This window comes from Eulemur rufifrons, chromosome 7, assembly GCF_041146395.1.
Source record: "Eulemur rufifrons isolate Redbay chromosome 7, OSU_ERuf_1, whole genome shotgun sequence".
Lineage (NCBI taxonomy): Eukaryota > Metazoa > Chordata > Mammalia > Primates > Lemuridae > Eulemur > Eulemur rufifrons.
Window position 1 is genome coordinate 132,572,309 of NC_090989.1, and position 16,074 is coordinate 132,588,382.

Below are 16,074 nucleotides of genomic sequence, written 5' to 3' on the forward strand. Positions count from 1 at the left end.
ACAAGATTGTGGCTGGTATGGGGTTGACGCCAAACCAAATATGTCCCTGCTCCTGGGAGGCACAGAAGGGAGTTACCCCTGGTGGAGAGACCTGCTCTCCCTCGTCTGGCATCAGATGCTGCCTGTTTCCTTCACAGCCACTTCTCCTTTTCACCCTCACTGTCATCACACATGAACTGCTGGCGGTGGGACTGCGCATTTCTGTAGCCTCAGTGATTTGAGTAGATCGGAGAAAACTAGAAAATTGTATGATTTCAATGTCTTTGGAAGTAGTTTTAGAGAGTGGCTTCAGATTTATTATGAAAGTCTGAAGGGCTTTTGCAAAAGCTCCTCATTTACCAAAGACTCTAATTTTCTCAGGCCCAAATATAGATTTAAAACCCAGTGCAAACCACTGTCTCTACTTTTGACTTGAGTCCTGGTCTTAGGGTGAAAAATGATGAAGTAGCTCCTTTTGGGGAATAAGCTACTTACCCATTCCATATAAATGAATATTTCTGGCTTTTATGACAATGTATAATTTTTAATCCCATATGACATATTATCATACTATTATCAACATCATAGCCTTCCTTAACTTCTTTCTCAGAAAAAGATGGGACATAAACACATAAAAATAAAAGAAATAACACATGTAGCAGTGTTGCAAGTCCAAAAAAGGGGTATCAGCTTCACAGGAGATGAAAATCCTAACGTGTAAAAGCCTATTCAGTACATGGGTCCCTTTTGGTACCTGAATACCATTTAGCAAAGCTGTCTTTAAGTAAGGATTCTTAGTGTCCTTGCAGGATGAATTCACTACTCAAAAGAGTGATATTTTCATCCTGAGCATAAATACTCAATTGGAGTCACCTTTCTGCAGAAACCATGTGTAAATATGTAAACTGGCTGAGACACAGGGCTTAAGTGTACTGTCTCCAAGGATGGGCAAATGGAACTGTATGTTCAGTTTAACAAATGTTTATGAGTTCTGTTCTGGTTATTTACTGCTGTGTAACAAACTACCTCCAAGCTTAGTGGCTTAAAACAATAATATTTTATTATTGCTCGGAGTTCTGGGGATTGATGGACACCTCGGGGAGGTTGTTATGAGGGGTCCCTTATATGGTTGCCATCAAATGGCAGTAGAGGCTGGTATCATCTGAAGGCTCCTTTACTTGTATTTCTGGTGTCTGGGCTGGTTGGGAATCTCTCTTTCTACATGGCCTCTTTCCACGGCTAGCTTGTGCTTCCTCACAACATGGTGGTCTCAGAGTTGGGCTTTTTTACATAGCCAGCTGCTATGAGGGACCAGGTGACCTCCCCCTCCAAAAGACCCAAGTGGAAGCTGCAAGGCTTCTTATGACCCAGGCTTAGAAGTCACTCAAGTAACATGTCTGCCAAAATCCATTGTTTAAAGGGATCACAGACCAGGCTATGCCCCAAACATATGAAGTTAGAATTGGTCTACTGATCCAGAATTAGTGTTTTTGAATTTCCTGGCAAATATATCAGGGTAGGGGTGAAGATGTAAGATCAAGGCACTAAGAGGCTGCTCCTCCAAAGAGCTTTTGTCTTTTTGGGTTTGGGTTTGAGGTTGCACAGGGTAGTGGGTAGGAGCACAGGCCCTGAAGCCTGCTGCACTCATTACCACCACTTACTAGCTGTGGGAGCTCAGGAGAGTTTCCTTAGCCTCTCTGCCTTGGTTCTCTCTTCCGTAGAATGGAGATATGAACTGCATCTACATACAGGATTGGCATAGGGAGTTAATGTATGAAAAGCACGTAGAATAGTACCTGGCATATAGTAAGGGCCATCTAAGTGTTTGCTAACATTGTTGTTAGTCAAAGCCATCAACAAAGTCCTGTCATTGTTTCCTGACAATGAAAGTAATTGAAAGAGCAGGTGTATTATGGGTAAGCTTTGTCTTTCCAAAATTTCCTTTAAGGTTGTTGTTATATTGTTTTAAGAACAACAAAAAACCCTATCTCATTATAATGTTGATGTTGAGGTACAAGGATAACTATATCACTCTTCTTGATCAGATGGGGAAGTTCTCCAATGTCCCCTAGGGAAACAACTGGACCCACAGAATTGTGACGCTGGTGCTCAGTGAGGTACTCACAAAGGGTTTCACATTGTAGACTAAGAGCAGGGTCAGTCCCCGAGATGGTGAGACAGCAGTTGCGGCAGGTAGTCCATCTATTGACGTGAGCAGAGAGCCCGCACGTGGAACCGCAAGACCTGAGTTGGCTTTTGGGTCTAACTTTTAGCCATGTGATCTTGGGCAAGCCACTTCAGGCCCTGGGCTTGGTTTATGTATCTGTAAAATGGGGATAGTAATTCCAGCCTACCTCATAGCACTATGAAGTCCAAATGAGAAATGAATGGGAAGGGCTTTCACAACTGTTAATTTTAAAAAAAATATTAAACATCCATATTCCAAGGGTCTGGAAAAGTGTATTTTCTCTACATATTCCTCCCCTCTCCTACCCCATTCCCCCATGCACATTGTTTTCCTGGACTCAAGCTCATTTATTTTAAGCTAAAATTTTTGACATCTATTGATATAAAAATATACTTGAGGTAGGGGACATTTCATTCTAGAGGTTATTCTAAAGGAGGTATTTTGGAGTGACTTTTGAGGACAAAATATGCATACACTGGGCATCTGAGGGAAGAAATGAGTATAAAAAGGAAAAGATGGCAGGTAAAAAATTTTACTAATTAGTTGGTCCAGGACTAGTCAAACTAAGATTATGTGGCTAGAATGCAGTGAGTCAGAGTGGATGGTAGGAGAGGCCTTTGTTCTCATACAGACTTGGATTCAAACCCTGGCTCTGCAGGTTACTCGACCTTTCAGAGCTGCAGTTTTCCTATCAATAGAATAGGGCAATAATGCCGGTACCCCGAGGTCATGAGCACTTAATGCTGGAACTTAAATTGATAGCCAGCCGTGCAAGGAAGGCTTACCAGGAATTTCCGCTTCTGCTTCCAGTGGCTGCCTTGGGCATTGGTGGCCACGTGGGCTTCAGTGACAGTTTTGATAAGCTCCCATTCCTCGTCCGTGGGCTCCGGCTTGTGCCCGATGGATTTCTGCAGCTCTTCCCGCCGTCTCTTCTCCCTGTTCTCCTCTATCAGCTTCCTCTTGGCCAGCCTCTTGCTGTCGTCCAGCACCACTGGGAGAGGGAGAAAGGTGAGCGAAGGCACACAGACCATCCCAAGGCCTGTGGCAGACCACAGTCCTGGAGGCCCCGGGGTGGGAGCCACCGACGCGCAGATGGCTCAGGGGTCTCACGGGGCGGGTCACACTGGGGCATTCCCCTCCTCACCAGCAAGTTGCCATTGACTAGACATTGTCCAACACGAGCCCTGGTGCCAAACTCCCCACACCCAGCCAGCTTCTCAAAACAAAGCCCGGAGGGGACGTGGCCACTGGGCACCCCAGCTCCACAGAGGGTGGCCCTAAGACAGAGGGAAGCAGAGGGAGGTGAAATCCATACTGCCTGCAGGATCACAGGTAAATCTGTCTAACCTGTCATCGCATTCTCTCTCGGGATTTCTGCCCTCCCCTCCTCCCTTAAAATGGTGCTTGGGAAGGAGAATCTCAGGTTAAAGAAAAGTTATGGAGCAGGAGATGGGAGGCTCATGATCCCCTCCTCAGAGGGGAAAGGATCCAAACTCTTCGTGGCTCCCCTACAGGCTAATGGAATGTGGCTGGGCCTCTCCTGGGCCACACGGGTACTTGCTTTGCATTGCTCTCTGCCTGCTCAGCCACCGGCGGCAGTTACAGAGCCCAGGCTGTGGAAGCTAGAAAGACTTGGGTTTGAATCCTGACACCATCACATTCTAGCTGTGTGACCTCTGGCAAGTTCCTTAGGCTCTCTGAGCTTTCATTTCTTCCTATATAAAATGGGATCAATAATATCCACTTCACAGGGTATTCAATGTTATAATGCACTATAAATGCTCAGTAAATGTAGTCATGACTTTTATCTTTGGGCAAAAGGAAAATAAGAAGGGCAGGTAGCAAGAAACCTATATTTCTGTGGTTAATTTCCAAAACAAAACCATTCCACTAGACTTTTAGTAACTATCAATGAAATAGAAAGGTGCAGGTTTTAAATTACAGAGTCGTAGTATTTTAGAACTGGAAGAGACCCTAGATATTATCTAGTCCCGCTGTCTCCTTTCACAGAGGAGGAAATTTATCCAGAGAGGTTGTGACTTGCCTAAAGTCACACAGCAAGTTCCTGGCAGAGCCAAGGCAAGACCCAGGACTCCTGACTCCAGTTCTACCACATCATTGTCCTAGGGTCATTTCTTGATGAAGGTGTGACCTGGTAGGAAAAGAAAAAAAGCAGACATAGCAGGAGGAAGAGAACCAAGGTGCCCAGCTAATCCACAAATAGAAAGTTAAATTCCAGATCATCTAGATTTGATTGGATCGTCAAAGTCATGTGAGCATCTACAAATATGGACAATATGAGTGAGTTAAGTCATTTTGGTTCGCTCACTAAAGGGAGAGGAGGAATAGGTAATCACACCCATAGCGCCATTTCCCCAGTGCTTCCAGTGTGCCAGGGAATGTTGCATTTGATGTGCGTTACCCAATTTAATCCTGAAAACAACCCTACAGGTGGCAATGATTTCACAGAAGGGAAACCTAGGGCTTAATTCTGAAGGTCACACAGCTAGTAAGTGACAGATCTGGGACCCGAACAGAAGTTTTTCTGGTTATAGAGCATGAGCTCTTATAATGCTGCACAAGCAAGTAAGAGGCCCGATTCCACAGAGATCTATTTCCACACCGTCTAGATTAACACTCAGTTTTTTTTTTAACTTCATAAACAATCATATCTTAAACTTCAAAATAAAACAGTGAGATGGATCTTCAATAATACCGCTTCATTATAGAGACACATCTAAGCATTTGGCTCTAAGTCAATCATATTCACCTACCCTCATCAGGCATATTGTTGGCAAGGGCTGGAAGCCTTTAAAAGATAAAGAACAAACTCAGCCAGTGGTTGGGACTAACCCAGGATTTCCAGCCTAACACCCTGACATACCCTCTTCCTTTTTCAAGATTCTTCATTCTGTCTTCTTTAATGGGACATTAAAGGACATTCCACACATATTTTTTTGTTCTGGCTGAAAAAACACTATCATATAAATATAGCCATGATTATTTCCTTTCAACAGGAAAAATCCTCATTGCATTTTCTTTTTTTCCTTTTTACCTTTCATTTTTTCTTTTTTAGCTAACCGTTGGAATCTCTCACTAATGTGCAAAAAATTTATGCCAGTAGAAACCACTAACACCGATGCCTGGCAAAAGGCAGGCCACACATTCTGAATGACGTGATTCTTATTTTTATGATTAGATTAATTAAAGTTACTGGTGTGCATTTCTCGCACAGTGTGGGGAGAAGAGACCTCAGGGCTAACCTCACCAGCATATGCTGTAGCACTTTGAAAACTGGGTAGGACAACTTCAGCTCAGAATGTCTTTATTGCTAAAAATATAACAAACAACCAACTGCAGCATGACTCATGCAGTAGCACTCAACTTTGCATTCTTCAGAAATTTCTGAACACGATGTTTTCTGCCAGTGCCCCATCTCCAAAAATGTCCATGAAATGAATTCCTGTCTCTGCTTTTGAAAAAAATATTAGGACTAGTCCGTGAGGCTCTCACCACATGAATGCAGGTGTGAACCTCTCGTGTGTAACCTGTCGCAAACAGAGTGCTGCTGACGGTCAGTCCTGCAAACGTGACAGGGGTAATTTAACTGCTTTTCCTCCCCATCATGTATGGATGCTTTGCGAGTCAGGAGTTGATCAGAGACGGATGGGATGGAAACCACCCAGCAACGGCTCCCACCTCCCTTTGGGGGCAAGCCTGGATACGGAGAGTGAGGGGTGTTCGGGAAAGCAAATTCCCCTCTCTGTCCACGTGGATTCCTGCCTTCTTTTCTGCCCGGTTGCTCTCCTTGAACCAAACCCTTTCCCAATCGACACTCCTTGAATATGAAGCAAATGAAGGTCTACTTACAATCTGTTGCCATGCCAACATAGATGCATTTTTTAAAGCGACATTCCTGGCACTGATTTCGCGTGACTTTGTCTATGACACATTTTCCTTCATATTTACAGGAATAGGATGGATGGAGATTTTTCTGAATGGTTCTTCTAAAGAAACCCTACAAGAAAAAGAAAGATCCAAGACAATAGTTTCATATTTTAGAGAAATACATGATTCTGGAATTGTGTGTCCATATAAATATGAGATGAATTGTCCTGGTCCATAACCTATATCTGGACCTCTAGCTCTACGTACTCAAATATGGGACAATTGGCCCAAAGGGATCTAGAGAATTCTAAATCTGAGCTAAAGGACTCGAGGTCAAAGGACTACCGGGTCAATGCCTTTTTGGCATTCATTCAAGGAAAAGAGGCCAATAGGAAAATCTAGTGCTTGCTTTTATTTTGTCCTATATTACTTATTTATATATTTAATATTTATGTTTCCTATCTTATTTTTTCCTTATATTATTGAATCACATAAATATATTGTTTTGTTTCATAGAGTGTCATAATTATGTTGCTAAATTAAATTACAAGCAGCTTTGCTACTTTATACTGGGAAATAATAGAGCCAGATCCAAGACCAATAAATAAATAAATAAATAAATAAAAGAGCTAGATATTTGTAATACTGTATTAATTAACAATTTAATCATTTGGTAATTAAATAGATGCATTAACTGTCCTTAGAGATTTAGTTTAATTCTTGTTTTTGACTCTTGAGATGGCCGTAACTAGTTCACTTAGCCTTTTAAACAATAGTACTTGGGGAGTAGAAAATTCCATGTTTTCTACCAAATTTTTTCCATAGCTCATTGCATTAGGGTTTTTCCTTTTATAGCACTCTTTCTCTCTAGTGTACGTAGACACACACCTACAAGTTCGGGATGTTTCTTCCTTAAGCCACTAGAGAGTGCCACTGCAGTGTCTGAGGACACTAGTTCTAGGATTGGGTGATATATATAATATTCTCAAGGGTGTGCTACATTAGAACCTTTCTGGACATGACCCCCAAGTCTTGGCAACTGTACTCTGTATTGTAGAAATTATTAATAACAAGAGCAGCGAGCACTTATTGTGAGGGCACATTGCAGAGCACTGTAGATGCATTCCATATCCTTCTGTCTTCCCCAAAACCTTAACATCTCCATTGCAGGGACTAAAAAAACTAAGCCTCAGACAGGTTAAATTACTTGCCCCAAATCACATGGGAAGTACATGCTGGACCTTGGCCTGCAACCTGGGAGTCACACTCCAAATCTCATTTGTGTAACTGCTTGTATGATATAAAGTAAGGTGAATTTTACGGTATTATTTAAATGTTTTAGATGAACAGATTACAAATAGTCCCCTCCCACCCACCTGTCAAAAAAAACTTCATTCTGTTGTGGTACAATAGCAAGGCAAAACAAGTTTTGATAGCTGTCCTCTGCTAAAGCTTGAAGAAGACTCTAACTTTGTTCGATAAATACCAGTGACCAAGATCAGCCCCAATTTTTATCACCCTGTTTCATTTTCTTTGGCTTTGATTATGTACACATACCCACTTGCATATTCTTTAGTCACAAAAGTTCTTCCTTATAATGAAAGGGTCCAAGGTAGGATTTTACATTGGGCAAAGCAGAATAAAATGGGAAAATTCCAGGAATAACTGAGACAAATGCACTTGATTTGGGGGCATGTGTGCAAATCACTTGCTATTTCCATTGTTTGAGTTCTAATAGCAAAACTCATATTTTATTTTGATTTTACGTCCATTAGTTTGAAGGATGTTGATGTGCTCTTATAAGATTCACTATCACACATGGGGCAGCTATTTGAGATGTTTTCCTGGGTGTTCAGGGTGGGCATCCTGCCAAAGCATGACTGCCAGAGCATGCCACAAGGGTGAAGTACAAACTTCTCTGTGACTCTCCCTTTTCCACCTCTGTGGTTCTCTGTGCAAGGAAGGCAAAGGAGGGCAAAAAAAAAACCCAGAATTCCCAGCAAGAAGATGTACGTCACAGACAGGGAGGAGAGGGGCAGGGGATAACACCTCCTCTGGAGGAGGCAAAGTTTCCTTCGAGGTGCAAATGCTACAGTCCAAGACATCCAGCAAGCATGTCAGCTGCTGCTATAAGGACAGGAAGATTGTTACTCTATCTGAATTTGGGGAGACCCTTTTCTCCCTCATGCCCCGATGCTGACCCATTTTCTGGGGTTGGCACAGGGCAGGGATCATACTGAAGAGTCAGACAATGCTAAGGAAAAAATGAGATGTGAGATACTAGACACAAGGGTAACATCTACTTCTTCAAAAGGGCTACTCTGTGCATTTTTATTAGAATGAATGAAATAATTTGTACTTTGCTGATTTCAAAAAAAGAGGTGGCTAGCTCTACTGTGCCATCTTTTCTGTGGCCTACCTCTGATGACTTTTCTTGGGCACTTCATGGACCAAATCCCTTTTAAGATGTTGGCTTCCCCTAAGCTATAACAAAGCATATTTGACATATGATAAGGAACTGTTTCATTTGAGTAAACGTAAAGATGCCAGGTCCCTTAATTTTAAAAAGTGACAAAAATTAACTCCTGAAAGTGAACTTGAATAGAAGACATCTAAAATAGTCTAGTTACTTAAAAAAAAAACAACAACCCTTTAGAGGTGAGCTGACAACAGAGATGCTTCAGAAAATAAATAAGGGCATATATTTCATTGATGATTTATTGGTGAGCAGAGGTCTTGCTTTTATAAATCAATATCAGACATGTTTCTTGGCATTCTGAAAAGAACTAGATCCATTTTTTAGTGCTTTGAGATGGTGCGCTAGCCCATGTGATAAGAAGCTAAGTCACTCTCTTAGATCAATCTTTGGGCAGCTGTTAAAAAGCTTTGAGAGTCTTCCTTAAAAAATGGTTTACTGTGGGACAGTGTCAACATTCTTTCTATAAAAGATACACAAAAATTGGCACATCATAATGGGGAAGACAACTCCAAAAGATTTCACTGTTGTCAGGGCAAAAATGGGCAAAAAAAGAGTCTCCTCATACACATTGCAAGTATGGGGTAGAAATATTTTTAAATTATAGGTTTGAATAAACAATATATGAAGCATAACCCTTCTCACATTTCACCACTCTTTTTTATTTCAAAGTGTTATGGGGGTACAAATGTTTTCAGTTACAAGGATGGTTTTTGTAATGCTTAAGTCAGAGTTATAAGTGTGCCTGTCACTCAGATAGTGTTCACTGTACCCATTACGGTAGGTTTTTGCCCTCCTTCCCCCCTCATTGATTTCCGTTGGGTTATACTTCCCTCTACACACGTGTGTGCTCATCGGTTATTTCACCACTCTTAAAAACTGTGTTTCATTTGAAAAACTCTTATGCCTTTTTCCAAGATCCTTTGTCGTTATATTAAATGATCCACATAACCATTCTTTTCTGATTTTATATGAAAGCATCAAATAGGATTCTGATCCGAGATAAAGGCACAGGGGCTGAGAAATCTAGCTTTTTGCTACATGATTTTTTTCTTTTAAGAAAATCTCTGTTTAATCAGCCCCCAAACATCCTGCAATCTTGGGAAAAGAGGCCAGTTGATTTCTTGATCACAATGAAGACATCTGTGAGGCAGGGACTCGGGTTAATAGGCTCCATTCTCCCTTTGTTTAAGCCAATTGCTAATAACGCATTAAGTCTTCTGTAAGGCGCATTCACTCCTTAGAGTCATTTTTGGGAATTAAATATTAAATGGAATTTTCAATAGAGTCTCTCCCAGAATTCAAAATTCCCCATTAGAAACTGATTTAAAAGAATTTCAGTGCTATATAATCAGGTAGGTAAAGCCTTATGAATTGAGGCTAATTTTGAAAAAAGATCAGTTTGAATTACTGAGCTTTTGGAATGAGAGAATATACCTAAAGTTATGTAGTTTTATTAATTTCAAGTCAAGCCCATAAAATTATACTTTCAAGAGATGGTCTGCAAGTCTCCTAATTAACAAATAGCCAGAACTTACTTGTAATTAGTTTCATTAAATTCCTTAAGACATTATTTTCATGGATGTAATGGCAATCTTTAGCCCAATCTTTGTTAAAGGGCTACGAATTTCAGATCAAAGGGGTTTGGATGAATGAGAACACATTACATCTTATTCCAAAAACAGCCTTGCAGATATAAGGACTTGGGACTTTAGATATTACCTCTTTCAAATGGATGTATCATCTCAACAGGGAATTTACGTGGAAAATCTTCCACTGGGAAAACGGGGCACAACAGTGGTTTGAGACCAAGCTACCTTGTTGATTTCTGGGGTTTAGCAGCAAGTGCAGAGAGGCAGTGGGGGAGGAAGGGAAGGGGAAAAGAGGAGGTCAGGTGGGTGAGCGAAGAGGGGAGATGGAATTGTTTTATAAATTTTAATACAATTTTTTGCTTTAGGGTTTATGTATTTTAAAAATTTAGTTTCAAATATAAAAGATAAATAAAACATTTAACAAGAAAGCTATTTTGAAAGTCCTTCCCTGACTTTAAATACTTCCTCATTTATAAAGCATTAGCCAAACGCTGGATACAGCACTGGGTTGAGCTTTATTTACCTGCAGGTAGACTACATTTACCAGGCTACGTTGTTGGACTAAAAGACATTTCCAGAAAGCATATCTTCATTTTGTTGATGAAGACTGTAAGTAGGCAAATTTAGGTTCCCTTTAGGGAAGTGAATGGACTAGTCTATTCTTGTCACGTACTTCCTGAAGATGGGTCTGTAGAGCATAAATTAGCCAATGGATGATGAGAATCTTACTGACTGCGGGCTGTGCAGAAAGCCAATTTGGATAATTTCAGAACATAATTGAATCTAAGTGGTCTCAAAAATATTCCCTCCTGGAACCCTTAAAAGTGAGCATATTCACTCAGATTAAGGGTGGAAAACAGCTTGTGGTAGTGTATGCTCTGTCTCCTCAAACACTGTAGATGAAACAGGAAGAGAAACAGTAATTTCTTGGGATGACAACAAGTTGAAAAGATCTATGCTTTTTAAAGCCATGGTAAAAGTTAGTTTCTTTTTATTTTATTGATTCTCTTTCTGTTTTAAAAACACTTGCAGAGGTAAAGAAACCAGACATCCCACTCTCATAGCATAAACTTTGTTTAGTTACTTATGATTTGGAAAAATAGTCATTTCTTGAACATGTCAAAAATGAAGAGCACGATCAGATACCTGGATGATCACAGCCATGGATGTTGGAATTTGGTTTTAATTTGAACTTGAACTTAATGTTGCATTCTGGTGGGACCCTGGGCAGGGGTAGAGGATGGGGGAGGAGAGGGGGCTGGGCTGGGCTTCTCTGTGCTCGTGGACCCAGGGTAATTACCTTGCAGCCTTCACATGTGATGCAGCGGTAGTGATACCCAGTGGCTTTGTCACCACACACTACACATAGCTCGTCCTTGTCTAGGTAACTGGGGATGTACCCTGTGAAGGAGATAAAAAGAGGAATGTGAAAAACCAGTATCATGTTAAAGTCAAAGATACACCATAGCTAGTTGGTTTGCCAAGAGGCAGTGATGACAGAAAAGACTTAATGAAACCAAATGGTAATTATCTGATGCTCATAGAGTTAATGTCAAGCCCAGGATTTCAGAATGCCTTAAAAATAGGTGGACCCATTCTTGCTGTGCAGGTGGGAATGGCGGGAAGGCTGCAGAGGCAATGAATCACGTAGAGAGGCCAGGATTTGCAACACCTGGAGCACTGTGAATTCTAGATAACCCTATCTCTTTCACAAGGCTTATTTCAGAACTAGTTCTTAAAAGACTTGATCCACTTTGGAATTACAGTACCATGCAATAAATTCAGAAAACGTTATAGCTGGAAAAGGTCCTGGGAGATGATGAAGTATTTTTAAGATGAAGAAACAGGAGTTCAGAGGTTTGGCCTTCCTCAGGGTCACATGAGAAATTACTAGCAGAGTCTAAAACCCAAATCTCTTAATTTCCAGTCCTCTAGTACAAGTTATCCTGGTCTTTTTCTAAAAATGGAGCATTAACTTTAAGTAGAATGAATAAGGTTGCCTAAAAATAAATTAGGCAAACGTATGATATTATGATACACAATCCATCAACTTTGGGTAGCGTGGAATAATAGAGGTTTTATTTATTAAGGAAAAAAGAGAATCCAACCATGATAATGCTCTTTATTAATGTACAATGATTTTCTTAGTTTAGATTCCTTGACCCAGGAAGCTAAAATTTAAAAACAAAAAACCAGAAAAGCCTCTTGCTTCCCATCTGCCTTTGCTTCTTCCCTTTCTCTTAGAGTTTCCTGTGTGCTCCACAGGAAATGGATTCAGAGGGCAAATTCAGTTTCACATATTTATCAACCATTCACCATAGAAGTGCATAGCTTTAGATAAGACCAGCACATCAAAACGGGGGATGGTTTGTTGAGATGTGAAGAAGGGAGAGGCTGAGAAAACAAAATCATTCTTTCTCCTGATCATGGTCCTTATGAAGTTTTTTGACTCAGTAAACTCTTCTTGGTTTTAATAAAGATTAGCCAGGTTGAAATGACTGAAGACTTATTGTGTATTTCACCATGACATTTTCATAGACCTTTTTATTAAACTAGGTTAGTGAGAGCTTACTTTTCAGAAAAAAAGGCATAAAGTAGACAGAAGAAAGGTATCCTTTTCATAATTTCTTAGAAATTACTTTGCCCAGACTTTAATTTAGAAAAATGTTCCCTCCTATGAGGCAGATAAATGATTTCGAAGTGAGATTTGATAATGTACAGGATTATTTTTAAATATCACAGCTTGTCTTAGTTTACTTTTGCATCATGCAACCCATGATTCATCTGTTGAGTTCACTTCAAGGGTTTCAAAACTCTCATTAGACGTTTTTTAAAAGGGAATTCTCAGCCTGAGCAAGAGTGAGACCCTGTCTCTACTAAAAATAGAAAGAAATGATCTGGACAGCTAAAAGTATATATAGAAAAAATTAGCTGGGCATAGTGGCACATGCCTGTAGTCCCAGCTACTCGGGAGGCTGAGGCAGAAGGATTGCTTGAGCCCAGGAGTTTGAGGTTGCTGTGAGCTTGATGCCATGGCACTCTAGCCCGGGCAATAGAGTGAGACTCTGTCTCAATAAATAAATAAATAAATAAAAGGGAATTCTGGGAAGGATCTGGGCAGGAAAAAAGGGATCTGGAAGGATATGTGTGTTCATTCAATTATCCATCTATTTGTGAATTCAGCAAACATTTATTTAGCGTCTACTATGTGTTTAGCATTATGCCAGATGCTGAGAATATAAAAATAAGTAAGATATGGTTTCTTCCTTTAAGAACTCATAAGCAGTTGAGTTCTGTTTCTCCAGCCCTGGTCATTCCTCAAGGAGAGAAAGAGAGGTGAAAATGAAGAAAAGAACATGAAAAGATGCTCAATATCATTGCAGGGAAATGCAAATGAAAACCACAATGAGGTACCATTTTACACTCACTAGGATAATTTTACCAAAAATAACAGACAATAACAAGTGTTGGCAAAGATGTCTGCTCAGGAGTACACATAAAGACCTACTTATAAAGCACAAAATAACTTTAAAGCAGCAAAGTAACTCAATTATGAAACCAAGCACCTTCCTGGTAAAGGCAGATGGAATATAGATACTAATGTAAGGAAATGTACATCTTGACCTCTTACACCTCGAGGTTATGTACAGTTGATCCAACAGAGTAAAGACTTTTGAGTTCTTGGTGTCAAGTATAGAACACAGAAATAAGGGAAAATAAGGTACAAGGCATTTCCCACTAATCTCATGTGTAAGAACTAATTGTAGTACAGTTGGATACTGCGTTGCTTGTGGGACATACCTTGGGAGAGGCCACGCATGGTGTCTGAGAACATTAACCAGCGTTGGGAAGATGCAGGTAATTCACCCTCACCTCACATTCCCTAACCTATCTCATCAGACCTTCTGGCTTTAACTTTTGGCATTGGCAGCAAGACTGAAGATTTCTTCCTCTCTGTAGCTAAGCAAGGTCAGTAAATAGTCAGACTAACCTTTAAGGTTCTTGTGAACCTTGGAGTCCAACAATAATTCAATCAGTGTGTGGAATGGCCTCCTTCCATTTGTTTGACTGCTAGGCTGACAGGTGGTTTGCTTTATTCTCTTATTTCTCCTAAATCATCTTCTTGGTGGGTGGAGGTGATTAAATGTCTTTAGTTAAATCATCAAACCTTCTACAGAAACATCTACTTAAGTTGGTGGCAGTTGCTTACTTGATCATACTCGTGCACCCCACCCATTCCTTTCTTTTCTTGAGAATATTAACTCTGAACCATCTTATTTATCCAAAACAGTCAGCGCAGGCAATGATACATCAATCATTATGCATAAGTCCATTATTCATCATTAAACAACTTCTAGGAGGGAATGACATCCCACACTTAATGACTAGGTAGGTGGGGATGCTCTTAAGCTTACTGAACGTGCTTGACAACATCACATGCAAACCAATTCTACTGGAGAACTTAACCACTTTTTGCTGCTCTATTTCAGTGTCTCCATCTTTTTTTCCTCTTTCATACTCATCAAATCGGTCACATGGTGGCCAATATGCCCAAGTAAGGAAAATGCGCATGTAGCATTAGTTCTGTTGCCAGGAGTGGACACTAGTGGCTATTATAATGTTAGTTTTAAGTTCTGTCTAGAATCAAATAGAAGAGATAATCTTTGAAGCTACACTCTTCATCTGAAGAACTGCATCTGCAAATTGTCCCAGGTGACTGCTAAAGGAGCCTGATTAATAGCCCTCCAGAAAACAATTAAGACCCATGACAATTTGTGGCAGTTCAAGGATGATACATTTTCCTCAATTATTATTTGCTCAGATGCATTAGTTTTCAGATTAATAAACTATGCTCCCACTGTATCAAGCATATTTTTATAAAAGCAAACTCCATCTGTTTCTTCAACACAGGACTTGGAGATTTTTTTCAGTTGACATTTGGCAATGTCTGGTTAATTGCTAAGTACTATCCTGTATATAAAATAGGTTGACATGGTAAAATATTATTAACTTTAAAAAATACTTTTTTTGGTAACAACTTTATTAAGATATAATTCACAAACCATACAATTCAATGGCTTTTATCATATTCACAGAATTGTAAAACAATCACCACAATCAATTTGAGAATATTTTCATCACCCCAAAAAGAAACTTCATACCTTTAGAGGTCACCTTGCCCCATTCCTCTTTGCCTTAGGCAACCACTAATCTACTTTCTGTTTCTACAAATTTACCTAATATGGACATTTCATATACATAGAACCATACACTATGTGGTTTTTTGTGATTGGCTTTTCACTTAGCATAATGTTTTCAAAGTTCACCCATGTTGCAACTAACACTAATTTTGGAAATTTTATTCTCAGTGGGACTTGAGAATAAAATGTGTGTAGAGGGGGAAAGCTTTGTACGTTTGCACTGCAAATCATGCAACACGTAGTAAACTTGGCTTTTTGGCTTACACTAGATTCAATGCTTTCTCCTCTATGGCTAAAATCAGAAGGCTGGCTAGTTCAATTCTCTTGAGGGAATTATAATAGCATCTTAGGTCCTAGGAGGAAAAACACTGGTACCTCTTTTCACCTTGGCAGACACATGGCCCTTAGGGAATAGAATACAAAGCAGATTCATCTTGAAGATAGATCTAAGGTAGAAGGTGCTGCCTAGGAGGGTAGAAGCAGGGGCAGGGGAGAGGAGCTGAGTTCAGAGATCTTTTCCAATTTGGCTAATCTCACCTTCTGTGTAAGGCTACTTGCCTAGCAGAACCAGTCGTGGCATCTTGAGGGAGCAGCTGTTATCTCTGGTAGTGGCAAATAGTTTGGGCAGCTCAAAAAAGTGAAGAAGTTCCATGTTGCTGATTCATCGTGTGGAACTATCAACTCAGAGCCAGCAAGAACCCTGAGTGGCTTGGGACAGGATATAGCATGGGACTATATTTTAACACCCCC

General features: G+C 40.2%; 1 protein-coding gene across 10 annotated transcripts in view; it reads right to left on the minus strand.

Moving 5' to 3' along the window:
* THRB (thyroid hormone receptor beta) overlaps positions 1–16,074 on the minus strand; it is a 361,122-nt gene that overhangs the window by 20,422 nt on the left and 324,626 nt on the right. For all 10 annotated transcript variants that reach the window (XM_069475449.1, XM_069475447.1, XM_069475452.1 and 7 more), the window contains 3 exons: positions 11,424–11,524; positions 6,038–6,185; positions 2,953–3,158 (listed from right to left, as the gene is read on the minus strand). In XM_069475449.1, coding sequence (XP_069331550.1) covers positions 2,953–3,158; positions 6,038–6,185; positions 11,424–11,524 — 455 coding nt within the window. The remainder of the gene's footprint in view (positions 1–2,952; positions 3,159–6,037; positions 6,186–11,423; positions 11,525–16,074) is intronic.